Below are 26,400 nucleotides of genomic sequence, written 5' to 3' on the forward strand. Positions count from 1 at the left end.
GATCTGCGCGGGCCTGCCCGGCGAGGGGGCGCAGTGCACCGGGGTCCTCGCCGGTGCGGGCGGCGCGAGGCCCGGTGTGTGACTCAGATAAGCCCCGATTCCTTTCATACATTCCTTATCAGGGGCTCATTCTCCAGCAGGTAGAGATGTTCACAACAGCTAAAGATTAGTGCAGCTTCTCAGACGCCAAATTTGAGGGTATTGATCAATAAATCAAATCAGGCCGATCAATTGTCCAATCAGGAGAGGCCAGCCAGTGCATTACCGCCGGCGCCTCCAAGCCAAGGCTTTCATGGGTTTCATCAAAACAGCCTCACCTTGGCTCCCCGCCAGCCGCCGGCCCGCGTAATGGACTCAGCAGCCGAGAGGGGCCCCGGCCCAGCGGAAAAGCAATAAATTTCTCATCAAACAGCCAATGGAGAAACAAGGTGAACATCTGTTTTGCTGCAATGAAATCCCTGTGTTCTTCAGAATGCGCAAACCGCCTCTGACAGACCACCCCAAAGGCGGCCTCCCTGGCACACGGCGGCCCCACGGAGCATCCCGCCGCTTATTCCAATCAGGTAATTTAAGGAGACTTCTGCATTCCTCCTCTGCAGCTGCCCGAGCTCGGCCAAGACGACTCCGGCGCAGTCGATAATAAATGCCAACCTGGGACCCCGTAGGATGAAGGCAATTTTATGATACCCATTATGTGGCAGTGTAACTTCATTAAAAGCTGTTTATTCCCTCGAAGCATTTTAAGCACTTTCCCTCACCATAAAGGAGGAGCCAGGGAGGTTATTTTTACAAAAAGGGCTCTCGGCCGTATTTCTTCCCTCAATAACACAGGGGAGCCGCGCCCTCGGGCTTCTCATGCCAGAGGCGGGCAGCCGCGGGGCCCGGGAGGACTCTGTTTTCCCCAGGACCCAGGCACAGGGCCAGCTCAGCGGTGGGGCCTCAAGGTCCAGGAGGAGAGAGGCCCTGGGGGCCCCAGTCCCATGAGCCCCTCACGGGTGCTTTGTTCTGGGTCCCGTAAGACAGCGAGGAAGAAAGTTCTGGAGGACGACAGCAGGGAATAGGCCGGCCGAAGGCAGTCTGCTCCAAACTGGGGTTCCCTCGGACCGTTCCATGTTGACACTAATCCACAGAAATGCCCAGTGGCCTGCAGTGGCGGCCCGGCGCTCCTCTGCAGGGCTGGCTGGCAGCCGGCAGACCGCTTCACAGCCCCAGACATGACATCGCAGGTCAAGGCTCCTGTGGCGGACGTGTCCAGACTCGGGGCTGAGAGAAGAACTTCCCACAGGTCCGCGAGACTTGCTTCCCCCTCCAAAGTGCCTGTTCCTGTCGTGAGCTGTAGGAGGGTACAGCGGAAGCGGCATTTGGCTTCTGTGGAAGTCGGGGAGGGGACAAGGAAGGGAGCAGATGCTTCTGCAGCGAGTACCGGAAAGGTCAGTGGCACTGCTGATCCCCCCCATGCCTCAGTTCCCCCATCTGTCAGTGGGGCTGACGATACCCACCTCCAGGGTCTGTGTGAGGGGAGAGATGATGCCGGGCGCTGAAAGGCCCTGCTCCGTGGTGAGGCTGAGGGCTCCCGAGGACCCCTCATTTGGACGAGCTCGACGTCCGCAGGGAGAAAGGGCGCTGGGTCAGGGTCGCGGCACAGCTAGGTGAGCCGGTGGCAGCCTGTGCCAGGGCCAGGGGATGCTGGGGGCCCGGAATTCTGCCTGGGGTGCAGGGGGGCCCATGAGAGGGCCCGGAAGGCAGGACACACAGGTAGGGGGACGCTTGGTGAGGCTCCTTGAACTGAGTTAGAACCAGGATAAAACCACGGGCCCCTGACGATCCAGCCCAGGACATGCGGGACCACAGCCAGGAGAGCAGTGCCAGCAACGGCAAGAACATGACAGCGGTACCAGCCAGCCCCAGCGCAAACTCTGCCAGGCACTGTTCTAACCTGTCTAATCGGGCAGTACCATGATTATTCCCATTTTGCAGATTAGGAAACTGAGGCCCGAAGAAGTGAAGCTGGTCTTCCAGCTCACCCGGCACGCGGGCAGAATGAACCGCTAACGTTTCTGTGGGGCTTGCTGAGTGCCAGACGCGCTCCCTGTTCTGTGCACTTCCGTCATTCTCCTGATTCATCTGTGCGACGCCCCCAGGTGGGTATTGCTGTTACCTCCATTTTACAGCTGGGGTCACTGAGGCTCAGAGAGGGGGAGCGATTTAAGCAGGTCAGTGGGGTGCGGTTGGGACTGGAACCCATTCCGCAGTCCTTGATGCTTCTGGAAGCCGTTTCCTGGCCTCCCAGGGCCTCGCGGGCTCTCTGGGGCTCGGCGACAAGGGGGGTGGTCCCCGGCCCCTCCCAGGCTCCCAGGCTCCACTGTTTCCCCGTCTAGTCCGTCCCCTGCACAGGAGGCAGAGGAGCCCCTGCTCTGGCTCCCCCGAGCCTCCTCCTGGTCTCCCCTCGCCCTGCGCTGACCACTGGCCTCCTCGCTGTCCTTCTTCCTGAGTCTGGTAAACATCCACCATCCTCCAGCGAACTCTACATGCCACTTCTTCCGGAACGCCCCCCGGGGCTCCCGCAGCCCCTGCGCTCCCCGTCAGAGCCCTGGGCACAGGCATGAAGAATTTGACTTCATTCCCAGGAAGCAGCTCCCAACTGTCTGCCTTTCCTGCTGACCCGGCTCCGTCCTGTTCGCTTCGTGAGGCTCAGCCACAAGGCAGGTGCTTAAGAAATATCTGTTGAATGATCAAGGGGGGACCCCTGCCCTCCCAGCGTCCCCCAAGGCAACAGGGTCCACATGTGCAGAATCATGGGGCGCCCCGGACTCTCCACGGGAAGAACCCAGGGATGAACTGAGTTTCAAGGGGCCCTCTCTGCCCCCGAGCTGTGCCCCTTTCCAATCCAGAGCTAGTTCTAAGCCACGTTCCTTGTTTCAAATGTGGTGAGGGGGCGGCTAAGTCTGTGGTTTGGCGGACAAAAAAGAAAAAGAGAGAGAGAAGTAATGGAAAAGGAGAGGGGCCAGGGTCATAGGTCTACTCTCGAGCCAAGAAAGTCGTGGCACAAAGACGACCCAGTCAGAGGGCTGGACTTGTCAAACCGAGAGTGACAACAACCCTGCCAGACGTGGGGCCGGCCGCCCCAAATCCGGCTCCATGCAGGGGTCTCCCATCCAGAGAGGCCGCAGGATGCTAGATTCATCACACGCTCCAGCCAAGATGTGTGGCCGAGATGCCGGGGCGAGATTTATTACACTGGCTGGGTTTTAAAATGAAAGCGAGAAGAGGATATTCTGGCAAAACCAGGGGCTATTAATGGGGTGAGAATCACATAAAATGGATCATCTTTGAATCTCTTCCTCCGTATGCAGACAGACCTTTGCAAAAACCCCAGGTTTCCAGGAAAAAGACGCTTGACCCAATGTTTTCACACTGACCTGCTGGTTGACCTTGGGCGAATTACTCTCATTCCGTGGAGGTGTGTTTCTTATCTGCAGACAACAAAAACAATAATAACACAAAACGGTGGCTCTAATTTGTTGGTTGATTACTGTTCGCCAGCATCTTGCACAGGTCGTGGCAATGACTCTGAGCTTCTTGCTAGTTTGATCCCCGTTATACAGATGAGAAAACCGAGGCTCAGAGAGGTCCCATCGCTCGGACGGTCAGTGGCTAACCCAGACCCAGAGCAGCCGCGGCCAGAAACGGTCAGTGACCTGCTCTGAGAAGTAAGCTCTGCCTGCTCAGACGAAAGCTGAGAGCAACTCAGACCTCGTCCTTCCTCAAAAGGGAGATTCCGACCAGGAAGGCCCAGCCAGCTTCCAGCCCTGGTGCGTCTGCCTTTTGCAGAGACAGCTTCAGGAAGACAAACGGGCGGTTTTAATTGGTTTCTTAGGATATTTGCTTTTGGGTTCCCAGGGTCTTGGCAGAGTCGGCTGTGCCAGGTCAGCACGGGCCCTGCTCCCAGCAGGCCCCACAAGCATAAGCTCCAGAGACGCTGGCACGAAAGGGTGGGGCAGCCTCTCAGGGGAGGCGCCACGTCAGGCTGGAGCGTCCAGGATAGGGGACACCCCAAACTCTAGAACAGCAGTTCTCACTTGGGGATGATTTTGGCCTCTGGGGGACATTTGGCAGTGTCTAAAGATTCCTGGATTGTCACAACGGGCGGTGCTACTGGCACCTGGTGGGTGGAGACCAGAGATGTCACTAAACATCTTCCAGCCCCCACTGCAAAGAAGTATGTGGTCCGAAATGTCAATAGTGTGTGAGGTTGAGAAACCCAGATCCACAAAGGGGGACATTCACCCTGGAGGAGAGAAGACCGGGCGGGGCATCTTTACATATTTGAAAAACAGGAGAGGAGTTCAGATCTGGGCGGGCAAAGGAAGTTACGCGCAAACAGGCTGCAGGTCGACACGAGGACGACAGCCCTGATGGGCAGAAGTGGGTCAGTCCTCTGTCCCCAGAGGGGTCCCAGCAAACAAGAGGCAACTGCTGGGCTTTACGGAGGGGAAATCAAGCCTGGAACCGGCGGTGGGACGAACTGACCCTTCTTTTCTCATCCAAACCTGACACTCGACAAAGTCCTCAGGAGAAAAGCAACGAAGTTTGAGGTTCCTTCCGGAACCTTCCATGGATGATCTCATTTAGCCCTGTCAGAGGCTCAAAGAGGTGGAATCACTCGTCTGATGTCACAAAGCCGGAATTGGGGGGAAGTCGGGAGGTGAACCCGAGTCTGCCCGATTGCAAGGCTCATTAGGAAAACGCTCCTCAAACTCACCGCTCCTGCTCGCCTCCTTAAGGCCCCGTGCCCCTCCCTCCCTCCGGGCCTCGACTCCACATCCGTCAGGAGATCCAGGCAGACGCCCGAGTTCAGCAGTTCAGCCCTCTCTCATGCTAAGGGCACAAAAACATGCTCCCCAAGTCGCCCAACCCCTCACTCATTTTTTTAAACAAAAACACTGCAACTGGCGGTGAAAAGACATTGTCCCTGGCGCACACTTTAATGGATGTCCCCAACCATGCAGGAACACGGATGAAAGAAAACCCGCTTTATTAACAGGCCCTCATGCTAATTAGCACAATTATTGTGGGGAGGCCGCCCCGCCTCCTGCAAACGTTACAAGTAAGGACAAAAACACTTTTGTGGCAAACCCAACACGAAATCGCCGCATGACCAAGCCCACCACAAAGACATGGGAACGCCCGCGGCTGACCCAGGCCTCTCGAGGCACTGATTTCACTCCATCAATTTAGGATTGCCCGGTGATCGGGGAAAACCCAAATTTCAACGCGGGTCGTTTCTGCACGAAAATATGCATTTCTGGCCACTTTGAGGAAGTTTCCCTAATGACCGCGAAGCTTTGTGGACATTTGGAGAAAGGTGTGGGTGAGGGAGTCGGGAAGCTGGGGGTAAAAAAAACCCTAAATGTTGAATATTCAATAAATGTGTCAATTCTACATACAGAGGCGAATGGGTCTTTATTGAGGAATTGGTAAATTTCCTCCGAGAAAAGTAAGTGCGTTTTAGCCTTCAAGGAGTCCCAGCTGAATAGAAATGGAATGTGATTTGTGATAAAACTCAGCTGCTCTATAAAAGACGTTAAATAAATGTTGCTGTTTCACCAGGGATATACAAAATTGATTGCATTATAGACTGATTCTCTGATGCCGCATCCCGGTACGGCCCCCTCATCAGCTTCCGCGTGTGTGCGAAGCTGCTTTCAGAGACAAGGCAGACTACCGTCGCAATTCCTGCCCCTCATGCTGCGGCAGAATTTTCTAGAAATGCAACATTTCCCCCTGCAACTTTGTTTTAGGTTGAACCATAAGAAACTGCTGATATTTCACCACTTTCGACTTCCAAAGTGAGACAGTTTCTTCTGTATCTACCGAATATTTCTGGCGGACTGGCCCCGTCCCTTGGGGCAGGCCGTTGATGCCACTTAAAGGGAAACCTGGTCCCTGAGGGTCCAGGTGGAGGTGTCACAGCACCTCCTGTCTGCTCACCAGAGGGCATGCCAGGACTGGGTGAGAATCTTGCCTTTCCTTCAGCCCAGCTGGGCGAGCTTGGGAAAATGTCCTGCCCTTTCTAAACCTCAGTTTTCCCTATCTGCAAATTGGGTACAATTCCACCTTTTTCCCAGGGTGCTTGAGAAATCGGATGAGGTAACAGATAAGACCCTGGCAGATAAACTGTCAAGTGTTGTAGGCCCAGGTAATGATTACAAGGTGTTTGCTGTGCACCCAGCAGGGGTGGCAGGTGGGCTAGATGAGGCAGATACGACACACAGGGCCCCACCCTCAAGAAACCAATCATGTCACTGTCAACATACGACTTCTTCAGGTAAGAAACTGGGTTTCAAGGATGGATAGGTGGACCCAAACAGATCAGCAAGGCTTTCTGGAAGATGGGCTCCTGGACTCAGATGCTCTCTCGGATGCATCCACGCCTCTCCACGCCCTATGCCACCAGCCTGGTCCAGCCACTGCCGACTGGCTCCCACCCAGATGCCTGCAGCAGCCTCCTTGCCGGGCTCCCTGGTTCCACGCCTGCCCCTCTCCCACCATCCTTCCCCCCCCCCCCCCGGGCAGCCTGAGAGCGTTTCAAGATACAAACTGGATGCTGACCCCTCCTGCTTAAAACCTCCCCAGCCTCCCGGTCTGAACTTTGCAGCTCAGCCTGCAAGCCCTGCGTGGCCAGACCCTGCCCTCTCCTCCAGCAGATCTCACCCCCGGTCTCCTTCGCCATCCTGGCTCTCATTCTGCGGTGGGAAACCCCAAGCTCACGGCAGCCCCGGGGACACGGGCTCCGCAGTTCCCTCCACCTGGACGCCCTCTCCTCTCAATCCTCTCCCCAGTTCGGTGGTTCCGCAAGTGTGGTCCTTGGGCCAGCAGCATCAGTGTCACCTGGGGACTTGTTGGCAATGCAAATCCTTGGACCAGCTCCAGGCCTGCTGAGTCAGCCTCCGGGGGGGGGGGGGGGGCGGGACCGTTCTAAGAGCCCCCCAGGGGATTCTAACCCACGCTCGGGTCTGAGAGCCACCAGCACAGCTCAGTCCCGCCCCGCCATCAAGTTTCAGCTTAGAAACTGCTTCCACAAGACCAGCCCCCCAGACAAGGTCAGGATCTTACTGTCGTGGGCCCCTGCTGCCCCCTCCTCATTTCTATGAGGCACGATTACAACTGAGGTGTAATAATCAATCATTTCACATCTGTGTCTCTTTGTAGCCAGACTGAAGCTCCACGAGTGCTGGTCCCAGGTGCCCCCAGCACCTAGCTGTGCTGGCAGGGAGTAGCCGCCAGTTACCATGTGCTGTGGGAGCAGAGGAATGAACGCACGAAGGGACAAACGGACGAGTCCCGCAAGAAGGACAGATGTTCACAGAGAAGGTGCCCCCGGGAATCCTGCTCTCCATCGCCGATCCACAGCATCCCTGGACCCATCCCCATCTGCCTGTCTAAGCATCACCTGGTCAAGTCAGGAGCCAATCACGGCACTGCCTGGAGGAGATGGTCAAATTAGAAAGAAAAAAAAAGCCAGCAGCAGAGAGGAGAGTCCCATCCAAGGGTGAACAGCTCAGTCGCTGAGGCCAAACATTCCCCAAGAAGAACAGCAAAGCGTCTCTCCTTCCCCGACAGCCACTGGCAGTGCAGAAATTTTCCAAATAAAAACCCGGAGACGACGAAATCGCGAGCAGGAAATCCGCCCGCCAGCGTGGAGGATGCCAGTCCCGCGAGGGCCGGCTCTTCCGGCTGAGGGCCGAGAGAGCGAGTCTGGCCCAGGCCCGAGCATGCTGGGAGCTTCCTGCTGCTCCACGGGGTCACTCGGGCCTTCCTGGAGCTAAAGCCGGGAGGGGCTTCACGTCCTTTCCTCCAGCTCAGGGGAATCGTGTCCTCCGAGCGCACACCTCTGGCTCACCGCTGCTCTCCTCACTCGCGTCTTCCGAACGCGATCAGACCTGGGGGGGTCAATTCTTACCGAAAGTGGAGACACGCTCACCGGTTATTGGCATTGATTTGGTTGACAAGACACAGGATCCCTGTGAACCACAGATGTCCGTGGAGTGGACAGGGAGGAGGAGAACTCGAGACTCCAGGGCAGCTCTGGAGCCCCGCTAACCGCAGGGACCGGAGCGCCCCCCAGACAAAGCCGTCTCCATAAAGACAACTGGGTGGCCGGCGTCGGCCAGCGCCACCAGCAGCCACGACGGTATAATTGGCCTGTTACCGCATCATACTTAATCAATAGGATCTGGATTTCCACGGCTCGTATGGCCCAAATCTCCCGGCAGCCAAGAACCAGCGGGTTGTTAACAGGCCCGACAGTGCTGCCTCGCTAATGGGTGGCTTGTTCCCTCAACCCTGCTGATTTTTTAAATAAACCTAAATTCCAATAATTGTTTAATGTTTATTTTTATTTAGTTCTGGTTCAGATGCTCTGCGTCTCTGACAGAAATTGATATCCGGCTCACGGTGGGCTTTATTAAAACACACACACATCCACGCGTATGCTGATGCCCACTGGGCAGCAGTGGATTTATTCAGCCTGACTGCAGTGTAGACGCACAAGCTGGAGTGGGAGATGGACAGAGGGGCCCCTCTGCCAAGCCCTGTGCCCCCGCCCCCCGCTCCTCCCCAGGGAGGCGGAAAGGGACCCAGCTCACCCTGCACCCAGGGGCCCTGCTCTCCTCGGGCAACAGATGGAGGTGACGCCCGGCCTTGGAGGGTGGCCTGCGTCCCGACAGACAGATCCAGTTTCTCTGGCGTCTCTGTCGCCACACGCTGGAGTGACTGTCAGAGAGGGCACCCTGCGCCCTCCCGTCCCTCGGCCCCATGTGTGTTCATGACGGACAGGAGCTCGTGCTCCAGATGCCCACAGCACCGCCGGCCCCCTGCGTCCCACAGGGACACAGCCGAGGGTTCCCACATGTGTGGAAACGGGGGCAAGATGCTTCCAGCTGCTGGCGCTGGGCGGGAGACAGACCCGGCATCCAGGAGGCCCCTCCGTTCTTCCTTCCGGCACTCTCAGGAGAGCCGAGGCGATTCTGAGCACAAAGGGGAGGCTTCCTGCTGTCCTTCGAAAGCTCCCGTGTGCCGCGGGCTGAGCGCCGGCCGCCTGTCTCAGAGGTGCACGTGGTCGTTTGCAAACCGCCACGCACCAATGGCCTGAGAATCAGGCTTCTAAGGTCAAGGCGTGTGCAAGGTCAACCTGGCACTTTCCTCCCACACCCTGCATTCTGCCCCTCAAACTGGGGCTGCCCCAACTTGCTGTCTTCTCCACCCCCAAGTTGAATCAGCCATCAGTAACTGAGAGGTGGACTCGGGGTGTCGCTGGCACCCGTCCCCTCCCCCTGATGCCAATGCCACCGGCTGGTCAGACGGTGAGGCCACAGGAGGCCTCTCGCTGGGCTCTCCCCTCCCCTACTCTTCCCACACGTCCACAGGCCTGATCCGTGCCTCCTCCAGCCCTGCGAGGCCTCCTCCTCTGCCCGGGAGAAGCCCGACCCACCCCCACAGCACTGACACCCCTTCCTGTTCCTGTCGCCTCCCCACCCAGGCATCCCCAGTGCTCGGGGCTGAGGTCAAGGACCCGGACACTGAGGGGACAGTCTGCTGCTATTTTCATCTTTCCGGCAAACTCAGCCTACGAGGAAAGGATGTTAAAATTCTTCTGTCCGCTGGAGGAAGGGAAGATGAGAATCCACGGGAAGTTTCTGCAGTGGGAGCAGAGGAGCGCTGGGAAGAACCCTGGTCTCGTCACAGAAGAGCGGGGTTTGCACCCAGCTTTGGCCACCCCACCCTGTGATCCTGCTGGCAGCTATCAAATCACTAATTAACATTTCGTCCCGGGGACTCGGGCCGATGTCCAGGGGCCATCTCTCACCAACACAGGGGGCTGTTACTGTCGCGTCCCATTCCTGGGGGCAGTGACCTCAAGTTCCACCCCTCAGGACCCCTTCCACTGGGCACCCCAGCACCATCTGCACCTGGGACCCACTGCCCCCCGCAGGCGCTGCAGACAGGCTCCAGCAGGCGCCATGTTGTGCTGGTGCGGCCCGTGGGTCACTTCATGCTCCCCGTGGCCCCCAGACCACGCTGTCCTGCCACCAGCCCCACCGGCAGAACCCACACTGGAGTAATTGTCCCAAGACATACGGCGCGTGCTTGGGGCCTGTTACCAGCTAATGAGTAAATAATATTCTGTTCTGGATCCAAACGCACTATTAGACACCAGAGGGGGACTAATGGGTGTTTTAAGGCCCCTTTAATCACATATTAACGTGCCGAGAAGCCGGCTGCGGAGTCCATATGCCAACCACCCGGCTTGGGCAAAGGCGCCCTCCTTCTGGACGAGGAGCGAGGCAGGGAGAGGGCAAGCCACATCCTCGGGCCGGCCAGCCCCCGGGCCAGGGCTGCTCTGCTGTCTCAGTCACACAGATGTCCCCTCCCTGCCCGGAAGGGAGGGGGAAAGCGGGCGGACTGGTGTCCCGGGGCTGCCGTGGCAAAGAGCCACCAGCTGCATGCTTACGACACACGACCGTCTGCTCTCAGTGCTGCAGCCAGAAGTCCGACACAGTGGTGTGGCAGGGCCGCGCTCCCTCCGGGGGTCCTGCCCGCCCTCCAGCTCCTGGCAGTGGCTGGGCGGCCTCGGCGTCGCTCGGCTCTGGCTGCATCGCTCCAGCCTCCGCCCCCGTCGTCACAGGCAGTGTCCCTGTGTCTGTTATTCACAGGGCCCTCTTACATGGACACCAATCGCTGGATCTAGGGCCCACTCTCATCCAGTGTGACCTCACCTTAAAATAATTTCACACCTGCAAAGACCCTATTTTCAAATAAGATCACATTCCGAGGTTCTAGGGGGACGTGAACTTCGGGGGACCCTATTCAGCCCAGAACAGGGGAGAGCGTCTGGGTGTGGTGGGGACAGCCTCAGACATGGCGCCTTAACTCTGAGGAACTGGAACACAGCGCTCCTGCCATTTTGCCGCCCCCCACCTCCAGAACATTCCAGAAAAGTTCAAGCACCCGACCCAAATTCCTCCCACGGATCCATCATGTCATATTAGCAACTTAGTTTCTTATTAGCCACTTCCCATCGAATCACATTAATATTTGTTTTCCCTGATACAATGCAAGAGTCTTCTCGGATTAGCAACTTTCCCATCACATCAGAGGAAACGACGGCTCGGACGGCGCAGTCCGCGGCTGACACGGTCTGATGGAGAGCAGCTAACGCGAGCCGACTGCCCTGCGCCTGGCACGGGGACGCTGCTCTGAGGTCGAGCAGGGTGGGGACACCTGAGACCATCAGTCCCCGGTGAGCAGAGCCACGCGCCCCCGGCGACAGACTGGAGGCGGTCCGGGGGTGGAGCGAGGGCCCCCTTGGAAGGAACCAACTTAGGGGGTCCTTCCAGGTCCAAACCCCCATTTCCCGTCAGGAACATTCCGGCTCTTCTCCTAAACGTCCGAGCAGCCCTGGGGTCTGTAGGGAAAGGCGGACAGACGGACAGAGGGGTCCGTTAGACCTCCCGCCACCCGGCTCTCCTCAGCCCCAACTTTCCTGGGGTGACAAGGCAAGGCCAAGGTTGCCAAGGTGAACTCGTCAGGGACGTGTGGACACAGCAGAGAGAGGGTGACGCCAGGGGCCGGCAAATCGGGTTGTTCTGCTGACAAGGCCATGGGGGCGGGGGACAGGGGCCAACACTGAGCTGGTGACAGACCCTCAGAAAGTGGTTTAAGGAGAACTCCACTCAAGTCAGCTTGGGCTCTGGACTGTCTTGGTTCGAATCTATCACTACCATGTCCTAGCTGGGTGATCTTGGGCATTAATTTAACCTCTCTGTGCCTCAGTTTCCTCTTCTGTAAAGTAGAGGAAAAGACCAGGGCCTACCTATGGGATTGTTATGAGGAGTAAATGAGATAAGAATAGAAAAAACTTAGAAGCCTGCACAGCACCTGGCATGCAGTAAATCTGCCTTAAGACACAGTAACGGCGCTGACTGCAAATCCCAAAGTGAGTCAAGTTCCTCCTCAGGTTCTGAGTGAGCTCTGGGCTAAGTATTATGGAAAAATTAAAAGTTGGATATGATACAGTCCCTCCTGGGGAGATAAGATGCAGAGCTAGGAGGCAGGGGTCATATCACAAGAGGTCTTCAAACCAATCCAGGGAGTCTGAACTTTATTTGAATGGAAATTGAGAGCTGCGGAAGCAAAGGCTCCTAAATTTTAGTAGAGCTGAGGGATTGGAGGCCTGTGGGGGCAGGAGACCTTGCTTCTCTCACTGCCAAACCACCTGTCATCTTCCTGGCTCCTTAAGTCCTGGCAGAAAGAGAGGTTGAGGGACAGCAACAGATGGAGACAGACAGAGGCAGGGAGAACGGTGAAGAGGCTGGTGTGGGCTCCCCGTGGCAGCGCTGGCTTCCCTGTTCTCTCTGCCAGCTGGTCCAAGAGACTGGCAGAGCCCCCAGCCCACGCTAAGCCACCCCAGGCGAGGTGGCTGAATAGTTCCCACCGCCCCCAAATGGCGCTCCACGCGGCAGCCAGGGGCCTGCGGCCAGGGCTCCCTTCCAACAGAGACAGCCCTGCCAATCAGAGCCAGGCCGGCACGCGTCCCGGGAAACCGGACTGCTTGTGTCCACCCAGCAGAGGACGCGGTCAGGGCCTCTCCACCCCAGCCACCGCCCACCCCTCCCCAAGTCCTCCCAGCAAGGAGGGTCCCCCCTCCAAGGACTCAACCACCACGACTCAACCTCCACGTTTAACCGCCACGGATCCACCTAAGGAGGTCACAGCCTCGGGGGGGACAATGCATAGGTTCAGAGCCTGCCCCCTTCACTGAGCAGCTGCGCAACCTGGGGCAAGTCACTCGACCTCTCTGAGCCCTCATCTGTATCCACACAACGGGGTTCACACGGTTTCTACCTCACAGGGTTGTTAGGGGATGAAATGAGATCAAGGAGAAGTGTCTTCCCAGTGCCCGACATTCGGTCTGGCTCCACAAACATCAGTTTCGGTGTCTCTCACACTGCCCACCCAGCGCCCCGCTAACTGACGTCCCAGTTCTCACGAACGGGGCTGGGGACCAGGGGATCCGCAGGCCAGGCCTCCGAGCAGCTCAGATAAACGCGGCAGAGTCCACACAGGAACAGCCCGGTCACGAAAACTGCTTTACATGTTAGTGATGTCACAGTGCTGTGATCAACACAACAGTCACACGGTGATCAGAACCACCACACCGGGCACGGGGCCTGGCGAGCGGACAGCTCGGCACATGAGCAGCGGGCCGAGTGCTGGCAAATGCTTGACGAGCAGCTCTCGGGGGACAGAGGAGAAGTTCCCACGCGTACCGTGTCTGTGGTGCAACTTCTCCCGCCGTGGCCGACGTCACGCCCCACGGCGACGTCCCTACACCCAGAGCCGGAAAGCGCAGCCGAGTGCCGGTCCTCGCCAGCCGGTTCTGGGCGGCACTGCACCAGCCCTGCCTGTGTCCCTGTGAGGTCGGTGCCATTTCAGCCCCATTTCACAGACAGGGATGGTGAGGACCAGAGACACACACCTTCCTGCCCAAGATCATCCAGCGATCGATCCAGTGGCAGCAGCACCGGATTCGCGTCCAGGCCTGCGTGCATTTCACAGCTCGCGCTCTCCGCGGTTGGCCCCACTTCCCGCGTTGGCACAGTAACACTTTCTCAGTAAAGATGGGTGACAGGGAGCGCGTCTCCTCCCCAAACCCTGACATGTTCTGTGTCCACCTCAGCTCCGTCATTGTCCGGAGGCCACTGCCCCGGTGAGGTCGGTCTGGTGGGCGCTGCAGCCCTGCTGACCCTCCATGACCTTCTCGCTTCTCTCTTCCCAGGCGCAGACAGCCAGGCACCACGTGTCCCCATCAAACAGGCTGCCCCCCATAGAGAGCCCCTGAGGACACAGGGCCCTGCCAGCGTGTCCACACGGCCCCTCTGGTTCCCAATCTGTGACGTGCACAGGAATCACCCAGGTCTTGGCACATGCAGGTCCCGGAGGTCCAGCGCGGGGCGCATCCCCTGCGTGTCTAACTCGCATTCGGGCACTGTTGACGGACCACAGTGGAAATGGCGCGAAGGTCAGAACCCCAAACGTTCACGTCCCCCAAGTGCTGCGGGACCCCCGACATTCCTCTGCGTCTCAGGCTCCGTACATGCCCAGAGCAGCTACAGCCTGACCCCCAGCCACAGCCACTGGCGGTTTGCCCCCACCACACGGCCCCTCACGTCACCATCCATGACGGCTTTGGCTTCTTCTAGCTCGTATCCAACCGAGTGCCCACTGGGCCCCAGGTGCCAGGACCACCGGCAGCCCAGCCTCGCCTCAGGGAGCCCCCGGCTCCTGAACTGGCCAGAACGCGCCCGGAGAGTCTGTGAGCTCGGTCTCCAGAGGTAGTGACGGCAGATGCTGAGGTAGCACCTACTATGTGCCAGGGGCTGCTGGAAGCGCTTTATAAAGATTAACCCTTTAATCCACCCCATGCAGTAGGTCCCATGATTAATCCCATTTCCCAGAAGAGAGGACTAAGGGTCAGCGAACAAGTCGCCTACCTGCTCAAGGTTACACAACCTTGAAAAGGAAAGAGAAACTATTTCAACCCCCACAGGAAGAGAAGACGTGGCATGTGGTTATATGCTGGGGACTAAGGGATGCTTCTGAACAGTACCACGAACTTGACCCCCGGCAGGCAGGAGTGGTGTGAGTCAGCAGATATAGGTGGGCAAGTGGCTACACCTGGCTGGAGCAAAGGGGCGTGAACAGGGAGAAGGCTTCTATTACTCAGGACTCTTGGTTGTAAGCAGCAGTATCTTGACTCAAAGTGGCTTAAGCATAAAAGGGGAACCGATGCTTATATGTCTGAATAGTGTAATGGTAGCTTCAGGCATGGCTGGATCCAGCAGCTCAAACAATATAAGCAGGGTTTGATTTCTCTCTCGTGGCTCTGCTTCCCTCTGTGCTATCTTTCTCTCTCACCATGGCTGGCTCCCCCTGTAATCTGGGGAAAATGGCCACCACATTCTCCCAGAGGAAAAAGGACTTTTCTCCCACCCCATGTTTAATAAAGTCACAGGGAAGTTTCATTGGAACACAACCACATCCACTCACGAACATACTGTCCACGGCTGTTTTCTGTTCCAAAGGCAGAGGTGAGTAGCAGCAGCGGAGACCATGTGGCCCGTAAAGCATAAAATGTTTCCTATGTGGCCACTTCCAGAAAAACCTATTTTAGACAGTAATAACAACAGCAACACTTGGCTAACACACACTGAGTACACACCATATGCCAGATACAGTTCTAGGCACTCATTTGCTTCTTACAACAGTGCTGTATGGTGGGGAAACTGAGGCGTGAAGTTAAGAGCAGTCAAACTCAAGCTCAGGCAGCCAGTAAGGAGCTGATTTGAATTCAGCAGCCTGACCCGAAATCCACACTGTGAACAGCTCTGCTAATCAAACGAGGGTCTTCTGGGCGCTCCAGCAGGCAGGGTTCTAAGTCAGGGTACGATTTCCCAACAAGTGGTTCAAGACACACACACAGACACACACGCACAGAAGCACACGCAGAGACGCACACACACAGACATGGACACACACACAGACACACACACACAAACACACGCATTTTCTGAAGCACGGAGGCCCACGCAGAGCTCCCTCTGCTCTGGGCTGTTCAGCTGTCCCGTCGAGGCTCTGACGGACAGGCCGTGCAGTGAGCCATCTGGGTGCCCTGGTGGACGGGGTGGCGAGCCTGACAAGCAGGCCAGGACTGCATGGCCCGGCCGCGGGGGCTTTAACGCTACTTGAGGCTCCTGTGAGGGCCACCCCTGCGTGTGGGGCAGCAGTCCGGCCACACAGGCCCCAGGAGCCCACAAAGCTGCGACGTTTCCCGTGAATCTGTGAAGCCTTGCCCAGCAGGCCGCTGTGGCAGGCCGAGGACGCATCCCACCTCCCGCCCTCGGAGGGTCACTGGGACACTTTGGGCTGGGGGACAGCTGTGCACGGCCAGGAGCGTGTCTCACGTTTAAAAGAGAGTCCGCGGCTTCCCCCAGGCCTGGGCTCAAATCCTGGTGCTGCCACTTGCCAGCTGGGTGACTCTGAGCAAGGCATTTCCTCTCTCCGAGCCTCAGTTTCCCCTTCTGTAGAATGAGCGCAGTGGTGACACTGAAGGCAGCTGTGACTTGATGAGATGACACACAGCAAGCGCTCACGTGAAAGCTGAGAGGAGGGGCTTTCAGTCAGACGGGCGGGTTCCAGACCCTGTCTACACCGCACTGCTCCACCACCACCACTCTGCTGGGCCTCAGTCCTCACTGACACCACGGGGATCATTGAGGAACTGGCCTCCTGGGGCTGTGGTGAGGGTTCACCGAGCCCGTGGGGGGTCAGGGCTGACCCAGGAAAGGCTCAATGATTTCAGGCTTTAGGACGACTGCCCACCACGGCCCAGAGGAGACGATGGTCTCGGCCACGCAGTGGGTCTGTATCTTTGAGCTACGGGGACATGACGGCCCTGGGAGGCGACCCCGTGTCCAGGGCCCCGCTGCTGGGCAGCCAGCCCGGCAAACTCCCGGCTCCAGGCCACGCCTGCGGCCGCAGCAGGACTGGATCCCAAGGGGACGCCCTCCTGTCAGCTCCCCGCGGCTGTGCTGATGGCGGCAGGAGGGGAGGGCAGCGGCCCAGGCCTCAGCCTTGGCCGGTGCCTCCGGGGGGGCCCGCCCGGCTTCACCTCCAGCCCCTGGGCCTCTGAGCCCGGCTGCATACCGGCTGCTGCCTCCCAGGCGCCGCTCAGACGTCCCTCAGCCAAGAGGGAGCCCCGGGCCCTGCCTGCTCCCATTCTCCCCTCTGAGTCTGCCTCTCAGGAGACGGCTGTGTCCACCCCGACGCTCAGGCCAGGAACCCGGGGCACTTCCACGCATTCTGGCTGCTCACAGTGCCCCTAGCGGGCCCGCCAGCCTCCCCGCCCCCGCCTCCTCAGCGCCTGCCTGCGCCTGGAGTGCTGCTCCCCGAGGACCCGGACGACACCGGCTACTCTGCACCCTCCACTGGCTCCCTGGGCACCGAGGCACGGCCCAGGCCCCCACGTGGCCCCGCCCTCCGCGTGCGTCTCCAACACCCTCCACGCTCCAGTCACATGAGCCCTCAGGCCCCAGACCAACACTCTCAACACAAGCCACATGTGTGTGCACACGCAGACACACACACACCAGACACACACACGCCAGACACACAGACACACACGCCAGACACACAGACACCCACGGAGGTAAAGCAGTGCACACCCAGCCACCCCCCGACACACACCCAGACGTACACACCTCTCCCCACGGCTGATTCCTCCTCCCTGGTCCATATCACACCCCCGCCCCTGCTGCCCCCCGCTCGGCACCTGCTACCTGTGCAGCATCCCGATCGTGGTTCTTTCCTCCTGCTTGTTAACGGGCTTCTCCTCGTGCCCCAGCCCCCCTCCCAGACTGTCCGTGCCAGGAGGGACCCCTTTTCTCTAGTTCATGGCTGTGTTCTCAGCACCTGGCATACAGTAGGTGCTTAATAAGTACTGAAGGAAGGAAGGAGTGATCCCCTAATCCCCTTTCTACTTTAAAAAGGAGACAGCACTCACGTGCTGGTCTGTGGGTTAAGACGTCCTGGTAAAACAAATAAATGGGGACCGGCTAGGGGGGTGGGTAGAAATTTGGGGGACTTACTGTTCATTCTATGCTCACCTTGAATGTCTGGGTTTTTGAAAATTACATGTATATTGCTTATAGGATAATGCCTCTTTGAAAATTAACATTTGTAAATGGGCCGCCCCAGGGGTTCTGCAACCAGCCCAGCATCCTGGCAGGAGATACCGGGCTGGGCTCCGAGGCGAGTGTGTCAACACCTTCCTGGGTGCTGGGCGCAGGGAGGGGTCCAAACACCAGCTGGGGTGGAGAGCCAGGGGGTCTGCAGGGCCCACCCAGGGAAGGGGCCCAGGCGGGAGCCTCGTTTCCCGCGCCCTCCATCCTCCTGGCCAGCCTGCTGTCAATGAGGAAGCGAAGCTTCCCCAGGCTGGACGTTCCTAAGGCCACGCGGCTGGCTGGGAGCCGAGGGCAGGAGGGCAGAGGCAGCGGTTCACAGCGTGACAGTCTTTTCTAGACTCTGCAGGAACGGAAGCCGAGGTCTATGATCACAGTCTGTCCTCAGACCTTTTCTTTACATACAAAGTTACATACGGCCCTGCTCACTACGACCATCTCACAAACTTCCCCTTATCCTGAAGGATTAGGATAAACTTGCATGAGAGTCACAGGTCCCCGGACAGAAGCCTTGCCACCTCCCTCCTAGTGTGGGTGCTCCAGGCTCTCCAAAGGGCTCTTCCCCTGGAGCCCAGCTCCTTCCCAAATCCAGGCTGCCTTCCACCTGCCCAGCCGCACGACAAGGCCGTGCTTTCTCCAAGTGTCTCATCTTCTCAGAGAAGACAGAGGTTTATGGAAGAAAAAAAAAAAGCAACGAAAAACCCCAAAGGCGCTTCCCTTTGGTCATTTGCTATTAATCCTGCCCCCCCCCCCCCCCGCCGGTCCTTCCTATTTGCAGGGCTGGAAGAGAGGGATGGCCTGACCCTCTGTTGTCACCTGACGTAACTGCAGGTCGTTTTCCTCTCAGCCTGCTCCATCGAGGCTGCCTGCCTTCCTCTTTCCTTTGAAGCTCCCTGACTGCTTCTCTCTGGAATCCCGCTGGTACTTTGTGCATCTCTACAGGGATTCAGTCTAACTTCTACGTCTTCTGAGGGTCCCATTTGCCTTAACGATCCCTGGACAATCAGAGGTTGAGACTGTGTGCATCTTACACCCCTCCCTACCACGTCTCCAGGAACAGCCAGTGACTGCTCTTCAAACGCACCTCCTGGAATATCTGTGGCTGTTGCTAGTCTTGAATTGCCATCCCCGAGCGAGCCTTCATCCTCCCCAACTCCCTCCCGTGAGTCTAAAAATGACTTACACGGCAGAGATTGCAAATAGCATGCATGTGGCCATTGCATGGCCTCCTGCGCCTGTGGCAGACATTAGTAATAGATGGCCCACTCTAGCCTGCAATCCAACCCATCAATGATTTTGCTCAGTCAGACCTCTACAGTAGAGCTCAAATCAATCACTTCTCACCCAGCCTCATCCTCCACCACTCCTCGCTCAGATACCTGCAATCACCTTGAATCTGATCTTCTAGTTTCTCCTCCTGTGTCTTTTCCCCGAGTGATTTCTTTCTGAAAGCTTCGATCTTTCAAACATAAACCAGATCTGAGCACTTCCCTACTGAAAATCCTCCAACGGCTTCCCACCACGATTAGCACAGGAAGCCAGTTCCATCCGGAGCTGGTATCTACCATAGGTATCTACCATCGCCAGCGAGGCTAGAGTTCACGTGAATTCCCCGAGGGGAGGGATTCCGGCTGCCCAGTTCAAGCCGTGCCCGGCACCCATCAAATGTTTGTAGACTGAATGATCGATCCTCTTCTGCTGATCCAGAACGTGGCCTAAGCATCTTTCCCAATGTGGAGCTCCAGGAAGCTCCCAGTGAGGCTGGAACCTGCTTTCAAAGCCTGTCCCCCCACCTCCAATCACCTGGGAATGAGACAGGACAGGAATCAATTCCAGCCCTCCTGAGCAGCCGACTTGCTCTCATCACGTGTAGGAAACTTTTTAATCCTTTATTCTTTGTTGTGGAAAACGGTTTGGTGAAGCTGAGCTTCGGGCCCAACAGGGCAGCTGATGGGGTCCCTCTGCGCCGGGCGTCTGGTGGCCGGGACCCTGGGGAGTCCGTGAGGAACTTCATCTGTGTTTGGACCAAATGAGGTTGCACGGCGCAGAAATGCTCAGGAAAGTCACGCCGGGCGCTGCGGCTTCCTTAGCTCATCACCCTTCACAGTGGCCGAGTCCCCATGATGGCTGCAAACAGGTTCTGGAAAATCCAAGCTTCTGGAAAGCCCAGGAGTCCTACGACTGGAGGAACCACTGAGTAGAGGGAAAATACTGTGATACAGGGAGCCCCGAAGGGGGTGGGCTGGGGGCTTGCCGACTGGTTTCCCCGTCCAGGGTCGTCTCGGAGCAAAAGGTGAGCGCTCCTGGTGCTCCCGCCAGGTTTCTCGGGGAACAGGGAAGACGGCAGGAGGAGATGCAGGGAGAGACGAGTAATTAGTGTTATTAATTACATCTCAACCGCAGCCTCCAATTCTGCCCCGGGATTAAAGAAACCTTTATTTGGAACACTATTAAGGTCTTAAATTCAACGCTCCACAAAGCAGGTCGGCGGAATGGAAATTCTCTCTCTGTCGGGACCAGGAGGCCGAGAGCAGAGAGCCTTCCATCCGGAGGCTGCAGCCCAGCCGGGACGGCCGGGGCTCGTCGGCCAGGGCGGAGACGGGCGCTTCCGATCACTGTGGGCTGGTTTTATTCATTTTTTAAGCTGCTTCAGGCAGGGACGTGTTCCAAATGTATAATCGAATGTGCTATGAAAGTCACTAACACGATTACACTTTATATCATATTAGAGAAAATGAATACGAATGCAGCCCCGAACGTTAATTCGGGAGATCCCCAAATGGCTGCGAGGCTGCAAACACCGACCGGGCCAGGCTTCCCGGCGGAGCCCGAGAGCACAGGGGCGTCTGCAGGAGCTGGCGCGTCCAGCTGGGGGAAGCAGGCGGTCGGAGACGTCGGGGTTGGCCCTCTGCCCTGCTGTGGAGAGATGCTGGGGTGGCCTCCCTGGGAACACACAGCCCATCCCCTCGGGAAGGGCTTCTCGGCGCTCAGAAGAATTTCTCAAACCACAAGGAACGCAAATCCACTTGGACTTTTAAATTAAGCGTGTTTTTCGACAGCGCTGGCAGGTGGGGGACAGGCGGCCCCTAAATCTGAGCCACGGTTGGGAACAGCTTCTCGGAAGGAAGACGGCTAAGAACCGTGTCCTAGGACGTTATAGGAATGGCCAACACTTACCGAACATTAACTACGAGACAGGATTCCCTCTGTGCATTCATTCAATCCTATGAAGTTAGGAACTTTTTAAAATGCCCATTAGATGAGGAAAATGGAGGCTCAGAGAGGTGAAGCGACTTATCCAAGGTCACACAGCCAGTGAAGAACAGAGCTGGGATGCCGGGCCATGTTATCTGGCTACAGAGCTGCATTCTTTTATTTTTTTTTTTATGAAGAAGATTAAGCTAACATCTGTTGCCAATCTTCTTCTTTTTCTATGTGGGACACCACCTCAGCATGGCTTGATGAGTGGTGTGTAGGTCCACACCCAAGATCTGAACCTGTGAACCCTGGGCCACGGAAGTGGAGTGTGCGAACTTAACCACTTGGCCATGGGCCGGGCCCTGGAGCTGCATTCTTAATCACTACCAGGCAAGCCGTCGGGTCCACGGGCTGGACAACGACACTTTACTGCATTATCTCACGTTATTCTCAGTCTCGAGGCAAGTCTGGGGTGCATTTCCCATTATTCCCATTGCACAGATGAACAAACTGAGGCTCAGAGAAGCGACGGAACTTGCTCAGTGTCACAAACCACATGGGATGTGACAGAGCCAGGACTGGAACTCAAGGCCGGCCGGCTCCTAAGCCACAGCTCGTAACCACTATATGACCCAACGTCTCAAGTCCCCAAAACCAGGGCCGCAGTCCTCACAGGAGCCTGGTGCCTTCCCTTCCCCAAATGCTGTTCAGCAGCCCCTCAGAGCAGCCCCGCTGTGTTTTCATGGAGACTCTTCTCCTCCTGCTTCTGACCTGGGGTCCACAGAAGGGCAGTCTGGGTCAGCTTCCGGAACAACTCGAGTTCCTGGAATCTCTCTTGCGGGACCCCTGACTCTCTGCTCCCCTGACACCTCCACCTCACGGACACGACGTCCCGCTTTATTATCAAACGTCACCCGCACCTCCCCATCCCGGCCAGCCGCATCCAGGAACGCAGGCCCAGAATTACGACGCGTCGGCTCGCCTCCATAAATAATATTTTGCAATTTCCTCGTCCGGGGGCCTGGATAAATTATTCTTCTGCGCCAAGGTTACGATGATCAAAAAGGTGGCCCGGCTGGCCTTCCTGGAGAGTGGGGATGGAAGGAGGCTCTGATTACATCAAGGCGCCAGGCTGAGGGGCCCAGGTCCCCGGCTGCTGCTTTGTGGCTGCACGACAATCAGGTATCTGAAAACACACGCACTCTGATTTTAAGGTCCGGCTGGAGGCGGGACTGATGCTGACTGTCACATCATTCATGGCAGTTGACAGAAAGGCCCTGCGATCAGAGCGTACCACACTGTTCTCTTGTTCCCTTCATGGGAGCCTCCATCCTGCCCACACATCTCACACGCACACATACACGCATGTACATGCACGTACACGCGTGCACACACACACACACGTGCTTTCTCTACACAGGGTGTTATGGGCTGACTTGTGTCCCCCAAATTCACATGCTGGAGTCCCAACCCCCAGGACCTCAGAATGTGACCTGCTTCGGGTCTTTAGAGAGGGGATCAAGGTAAAACGATCAGGGTGGGCCCCAGTCCAAAACGACTGTGTCCTTATGAAACGGGAGATCGGACACAGATGCGCGTGGAAGGGGGCCGTGTGCAAGCCGGGGAGGGAGGCCTCAGGAGAAGCCACCTGCTCACACCTCCCCTTGGACTCCCAGCCTCCAGGGCCGAGAGAAAACCGACTTCTGTGGTCTAGGCCCCGAGTCCATGGTACGTTAAACCTGAGCAGGTGACTTTCGAGACCGGCCTTTTAAAAACCCAAAACCAAGCAATCTGGGGAGTCCTACCAGGCCACGGCCGCCAGGAATATCAGGAGCTAACTGTATGCTTTTTTGTTTTTAAGATTGGCACCTGAGCTAACAACTGTTGCCAATCCTTTTTTTTTTTTTCCTGCTTTTTCTCCCCAAATCCTCCCAATACATAGTTGTGTATTTTTAGTTGTGGGTCCTTCTAGTTGTGGCATGTGGGACACCGCCTCAGCGTGGCCTGATGAGCGGTGCCATGTCCATGCCCAGGATCCGAACCAGCGAAACCCTGGGCCGCGGAAGCGGAACGCATGCCCTTAACCACTCGGCCCTGTAACTTGTGTTCTTAATCACGGATCTGCTCAGAGTCTGTCTGTCCCACCAGCAGCTCCAGGAGGCAGGCGCATCTGGACACCACTCCATCCCCAGGAGCTGGAACACTGCCCAACTCACAGTATGGTTGTTGAGTGAATACGTGAATAAACGAAGGAATGCCAGAAAGAATGAGTTTTGCTTTCATATGCTGAAATTTGGAAGGACCCTGGCCAGAGATGCCTCTTAAAACAGGCCCCAGCGGCCTTGGGTTGCTCCGTGAGATGCAGAGAAGAAAACCCAAAGGGGAAGGCCTGCCTCCTCCACCCTCATCTTTTTAGCTGCTCAATAAACATCCCATCGGACGACCAAATAAATAGCGACAGAAAGCCCAATTCTTGATAACCACTTAGAAAGGTCCAGAGAGATGGCCACACCCAATCCAAGAGCATCTGATGGTGGGAGTGGGCCCGGCCAGCTTTCTGTGGCTCCTCAGCCAGCCCAGAGACCTCCCCGCCTGCCCAGGGGCGGCCATCAGCGCCGACAGACACAGTCCACCCCTCCCCACACGCGCTCGTGACACCCCCCAGTCTCCACGAGATGGCACCAGGCGGCAGCCTCCCCCCCACGCACCCAGCAGGCGCCCCGTTCTGCCCAGCCTCCCAAATCCAGACGAAACCGCGAATTGTCCCTGTCACTGCTGTATATCACTTTGAGATATATACCATATTAGCAGAAAGAACTGAATTATATTGCATTCATGATGCAATTAAACACTTCACTAGGAATCAATGTAAAACTGATGAGGCCTGAAACTAGTGCATATGGCTTAGAACATTATAAAACATTACCTTCACTCAAATCCTTTTCAGTAGCAATTTAAATCTTCTTACAGTTACTGCTGCCAATGGTAAACCATCTACTGATTCATAACAGTGCATGGTAACGAATGAATTTTTTTAAAAATTTATTCAACTACTAAATTACCCATGAAACCGGAATAGCTGACAGGAGTAATCTGAATTATTATTAGCTCTCCAAGTCTTCTGCATTAGCCAATTTAAAACCACGGTTCTCGGGCAGGAACCAGTGAGTACAGCCGGAGTGTTAAATGGCTGCAACGCTTCTTCATTTTACTGCTGCTTACATTTAAAGGTCAAGAGATAAAAATTACATATGACTCCAAACACGGGAAGGGTGTTTATCTTTTTCTGTGAATCGGGTCAGCCGTAAAGTTTAAAAGACATTTGAGATGCCATTGTACAAACTCGAAGGCCTTTGGAAGGCTTAGAAGTCGGAGGCCGGGGGGTTCTCGTCTCTCCTCCATCACCGCAAATCAAGATGACTCGGCTCCTCTTCCTGGTGCTCCTGGAACCCGCTCCTCCCGGTCCTCCAGTCCCGTCTTCCCTCTCTGACCTTCACACGCCCCCCAGGCTGGAGGACCTCGAAGCCACAGGACAAGGAAGTCCCGGGGTGGGAGCTCCCTGCCCACCGAGCGGTCACCTGGTCCAACCTCTGCCTCCCGCCTGGTCAGCGGCCGACCGCGCCTCCCAGCCCCCACTCCCTGCCGTAGCTGCCTTCCCGTCCATGCCCACCGTCTGTTGTTTTTTTCCCTCCAAAAGCCCAAGGGAAAAACCAAAGTGAAAGAAAGAAAGAAAGCAGCCGCTTTGCTCAGGAGTCCAGGGTTATCAACGCTTGACTAAGCAGGGACCAGAAACGCCAGCCCCTCGCTCTGCGCGGCTCTGCGAGACGGCGCAGGGGTCCGAGCTCTGTAGAAGGAAGACCAAGTTCAAGGTGTGACCCTCTTTCTTTTTTTTTTTTTATTTCCTTTCTTTGGGAGAAGGTTTTTTTCGTTTTCTTTAACCACAAAGTTAATATATGTTCATTATAAAAAATTCAAATGACAGAAAAGCACACAAAGAAAAAGTGTGACAGCCGTGCCTTTCTACTGTGCACTCAGCGGGCAACACATAATGACAAAGCCCCTACTGTGTGCCGGGGCCCAGGGGCTGCAGCTGTGAGCAAAACCACGGCACACTCTGGGGTCCACCTTCAGCTTCTCTCTACCTGTCAACTAACGTGGACATTCGCAGGGAGAATTTTTCTCAAAAATGAGGTCCCATCCCACGACTTGCTTTATCCATCCAGCACGGCGTCCCGGCCGCCTCGAAGTGAAAAGCTAAACTGTGCTGTGTGCCTGGACCGTGTCTGTGCCCAGACCTGCGCGGACGTTTTTGCTAATATGAACCATCTAACAAACGAACACTGTTCCAGCTACAAGGATGGGTGCGCGTCCTATGCCGACACGGATGTTCGACCTGTGTGGGCATTTGAAGGGGGATGGGAGGGGGTGCATTCCTGTGAGGACATCCTTTCAACAGGCAAAGAAAGCATTTGTGTCCCCCCTCCCCCGTGATCTCTGTGCACAAGCTGATTTCCACGGACTGATGTGGCTTTAAAACACAAGTGCTCGTAAGCTGACGCGCAGCAGCGGCTGAACATCTGCCACTTGCAGGCGGGCGAACACCCTCGGTGAGGACGGCGGTAACAGGCCGCGATGCTCTGCGCTGCCAGGGCCCTCGGTCCGACCCTCGGGCTCTGCCCTCTGGGGGACGTCCGGTAACGTCCAGAGACGGCTGTGGTCACCTCACTCTGGGGGGAGGGTGTGTACGACTGGCATCTAACAGAGACGAGGGGCGCTACAGAACACTACAGTGCACACGACGCCCCCGAGACAAAGGGCTGTCTGCCCCAAATGTCAGTGCTGTCAAGTTCAACCCTGCTTTGATCAAAGCCTGGGGCAGTCTAGGTGGTACGGCTGAGAGACTGGGTTACCGACTGACCTGTGCTCATGGCCCAGTCCAGCCATGTGCTGGCTGTGTGACCTTGGACAAATGACTTAACCTCTCTGAACCTCAGGACTGCTAGTGTCCTTACCTCTTATTAACAGTATCTACTTAGGGCTGTTGCATGACAACATGGATAATTTGTGTCAGGTATGCAGCGCAGCAGTGCTTTGCTCCTACTACTATCATTCCTAGCATATTAGCAGTAACAGTGGCAGAGCAGCAGTAAGGAAAGCAGTATTCTTTTTATTGTGGTAAAAAGCACATCACATAAATTTACCGTTTTAATCATTTTAAGTGTACAGTTCAGCGGCATTAAGCACATTCGCCTTGTGGTGACCATCGCCACTATCCGCCCCCAGAACGTCTTCATCTTGCAAAAGCGAAATTTAGTCCCCATTAAACCCTAAGTCCCGGGCCCCAGCACCCACCATTCCACTTTCCGTCCCTGTGGAGCCGACTCCTCCAGGCGTCACTCAC

At 56.5% G+C, this 26,400-nt stretch overlaps 1 protein-coding gene across 5 annotated transcripts in view; it reads right to left on the minus strand.

The window, feature by feature from the left end:
- The window catches only part of CUX2 (cut like homeobox 2), a 241,246-nt gene that overhangs the window by 122,492 nt on the left and 92,354 nt on the right, over positions 1-26,400 (minus strand). Inside the window, exon 2 of one of the 5 annotated variants that reach the window (XM_070628907.1) lies at positions 3,420-3,473. The exons of the other annotated variants lie outside the window; for them this stretch is intronic. Coding sequence (XP_070485008.1) covers positions 3,420-3,473 — 54 coding nt within the window. The remainder of the gene's footprint in view (positions 1-3,419; positions 3,474-26,400) is intronic. 5 annotated transcript variants of the gene reach the window in all.

Source organism: Equus przewalskii, chromosome 7, assembly GCF_037783145.1.
Source record: "Equus przewalskii isolate Varuska chromosome 7, EquPr2, whole genome shotgun sequence".
NCBI classification, from domain to species: domain Eukaryota; kingdom Metazoa; phylum Chordata; class Mammalia; order Perissodactyla; family Equidae; genus Equus; species Equus przewalskii.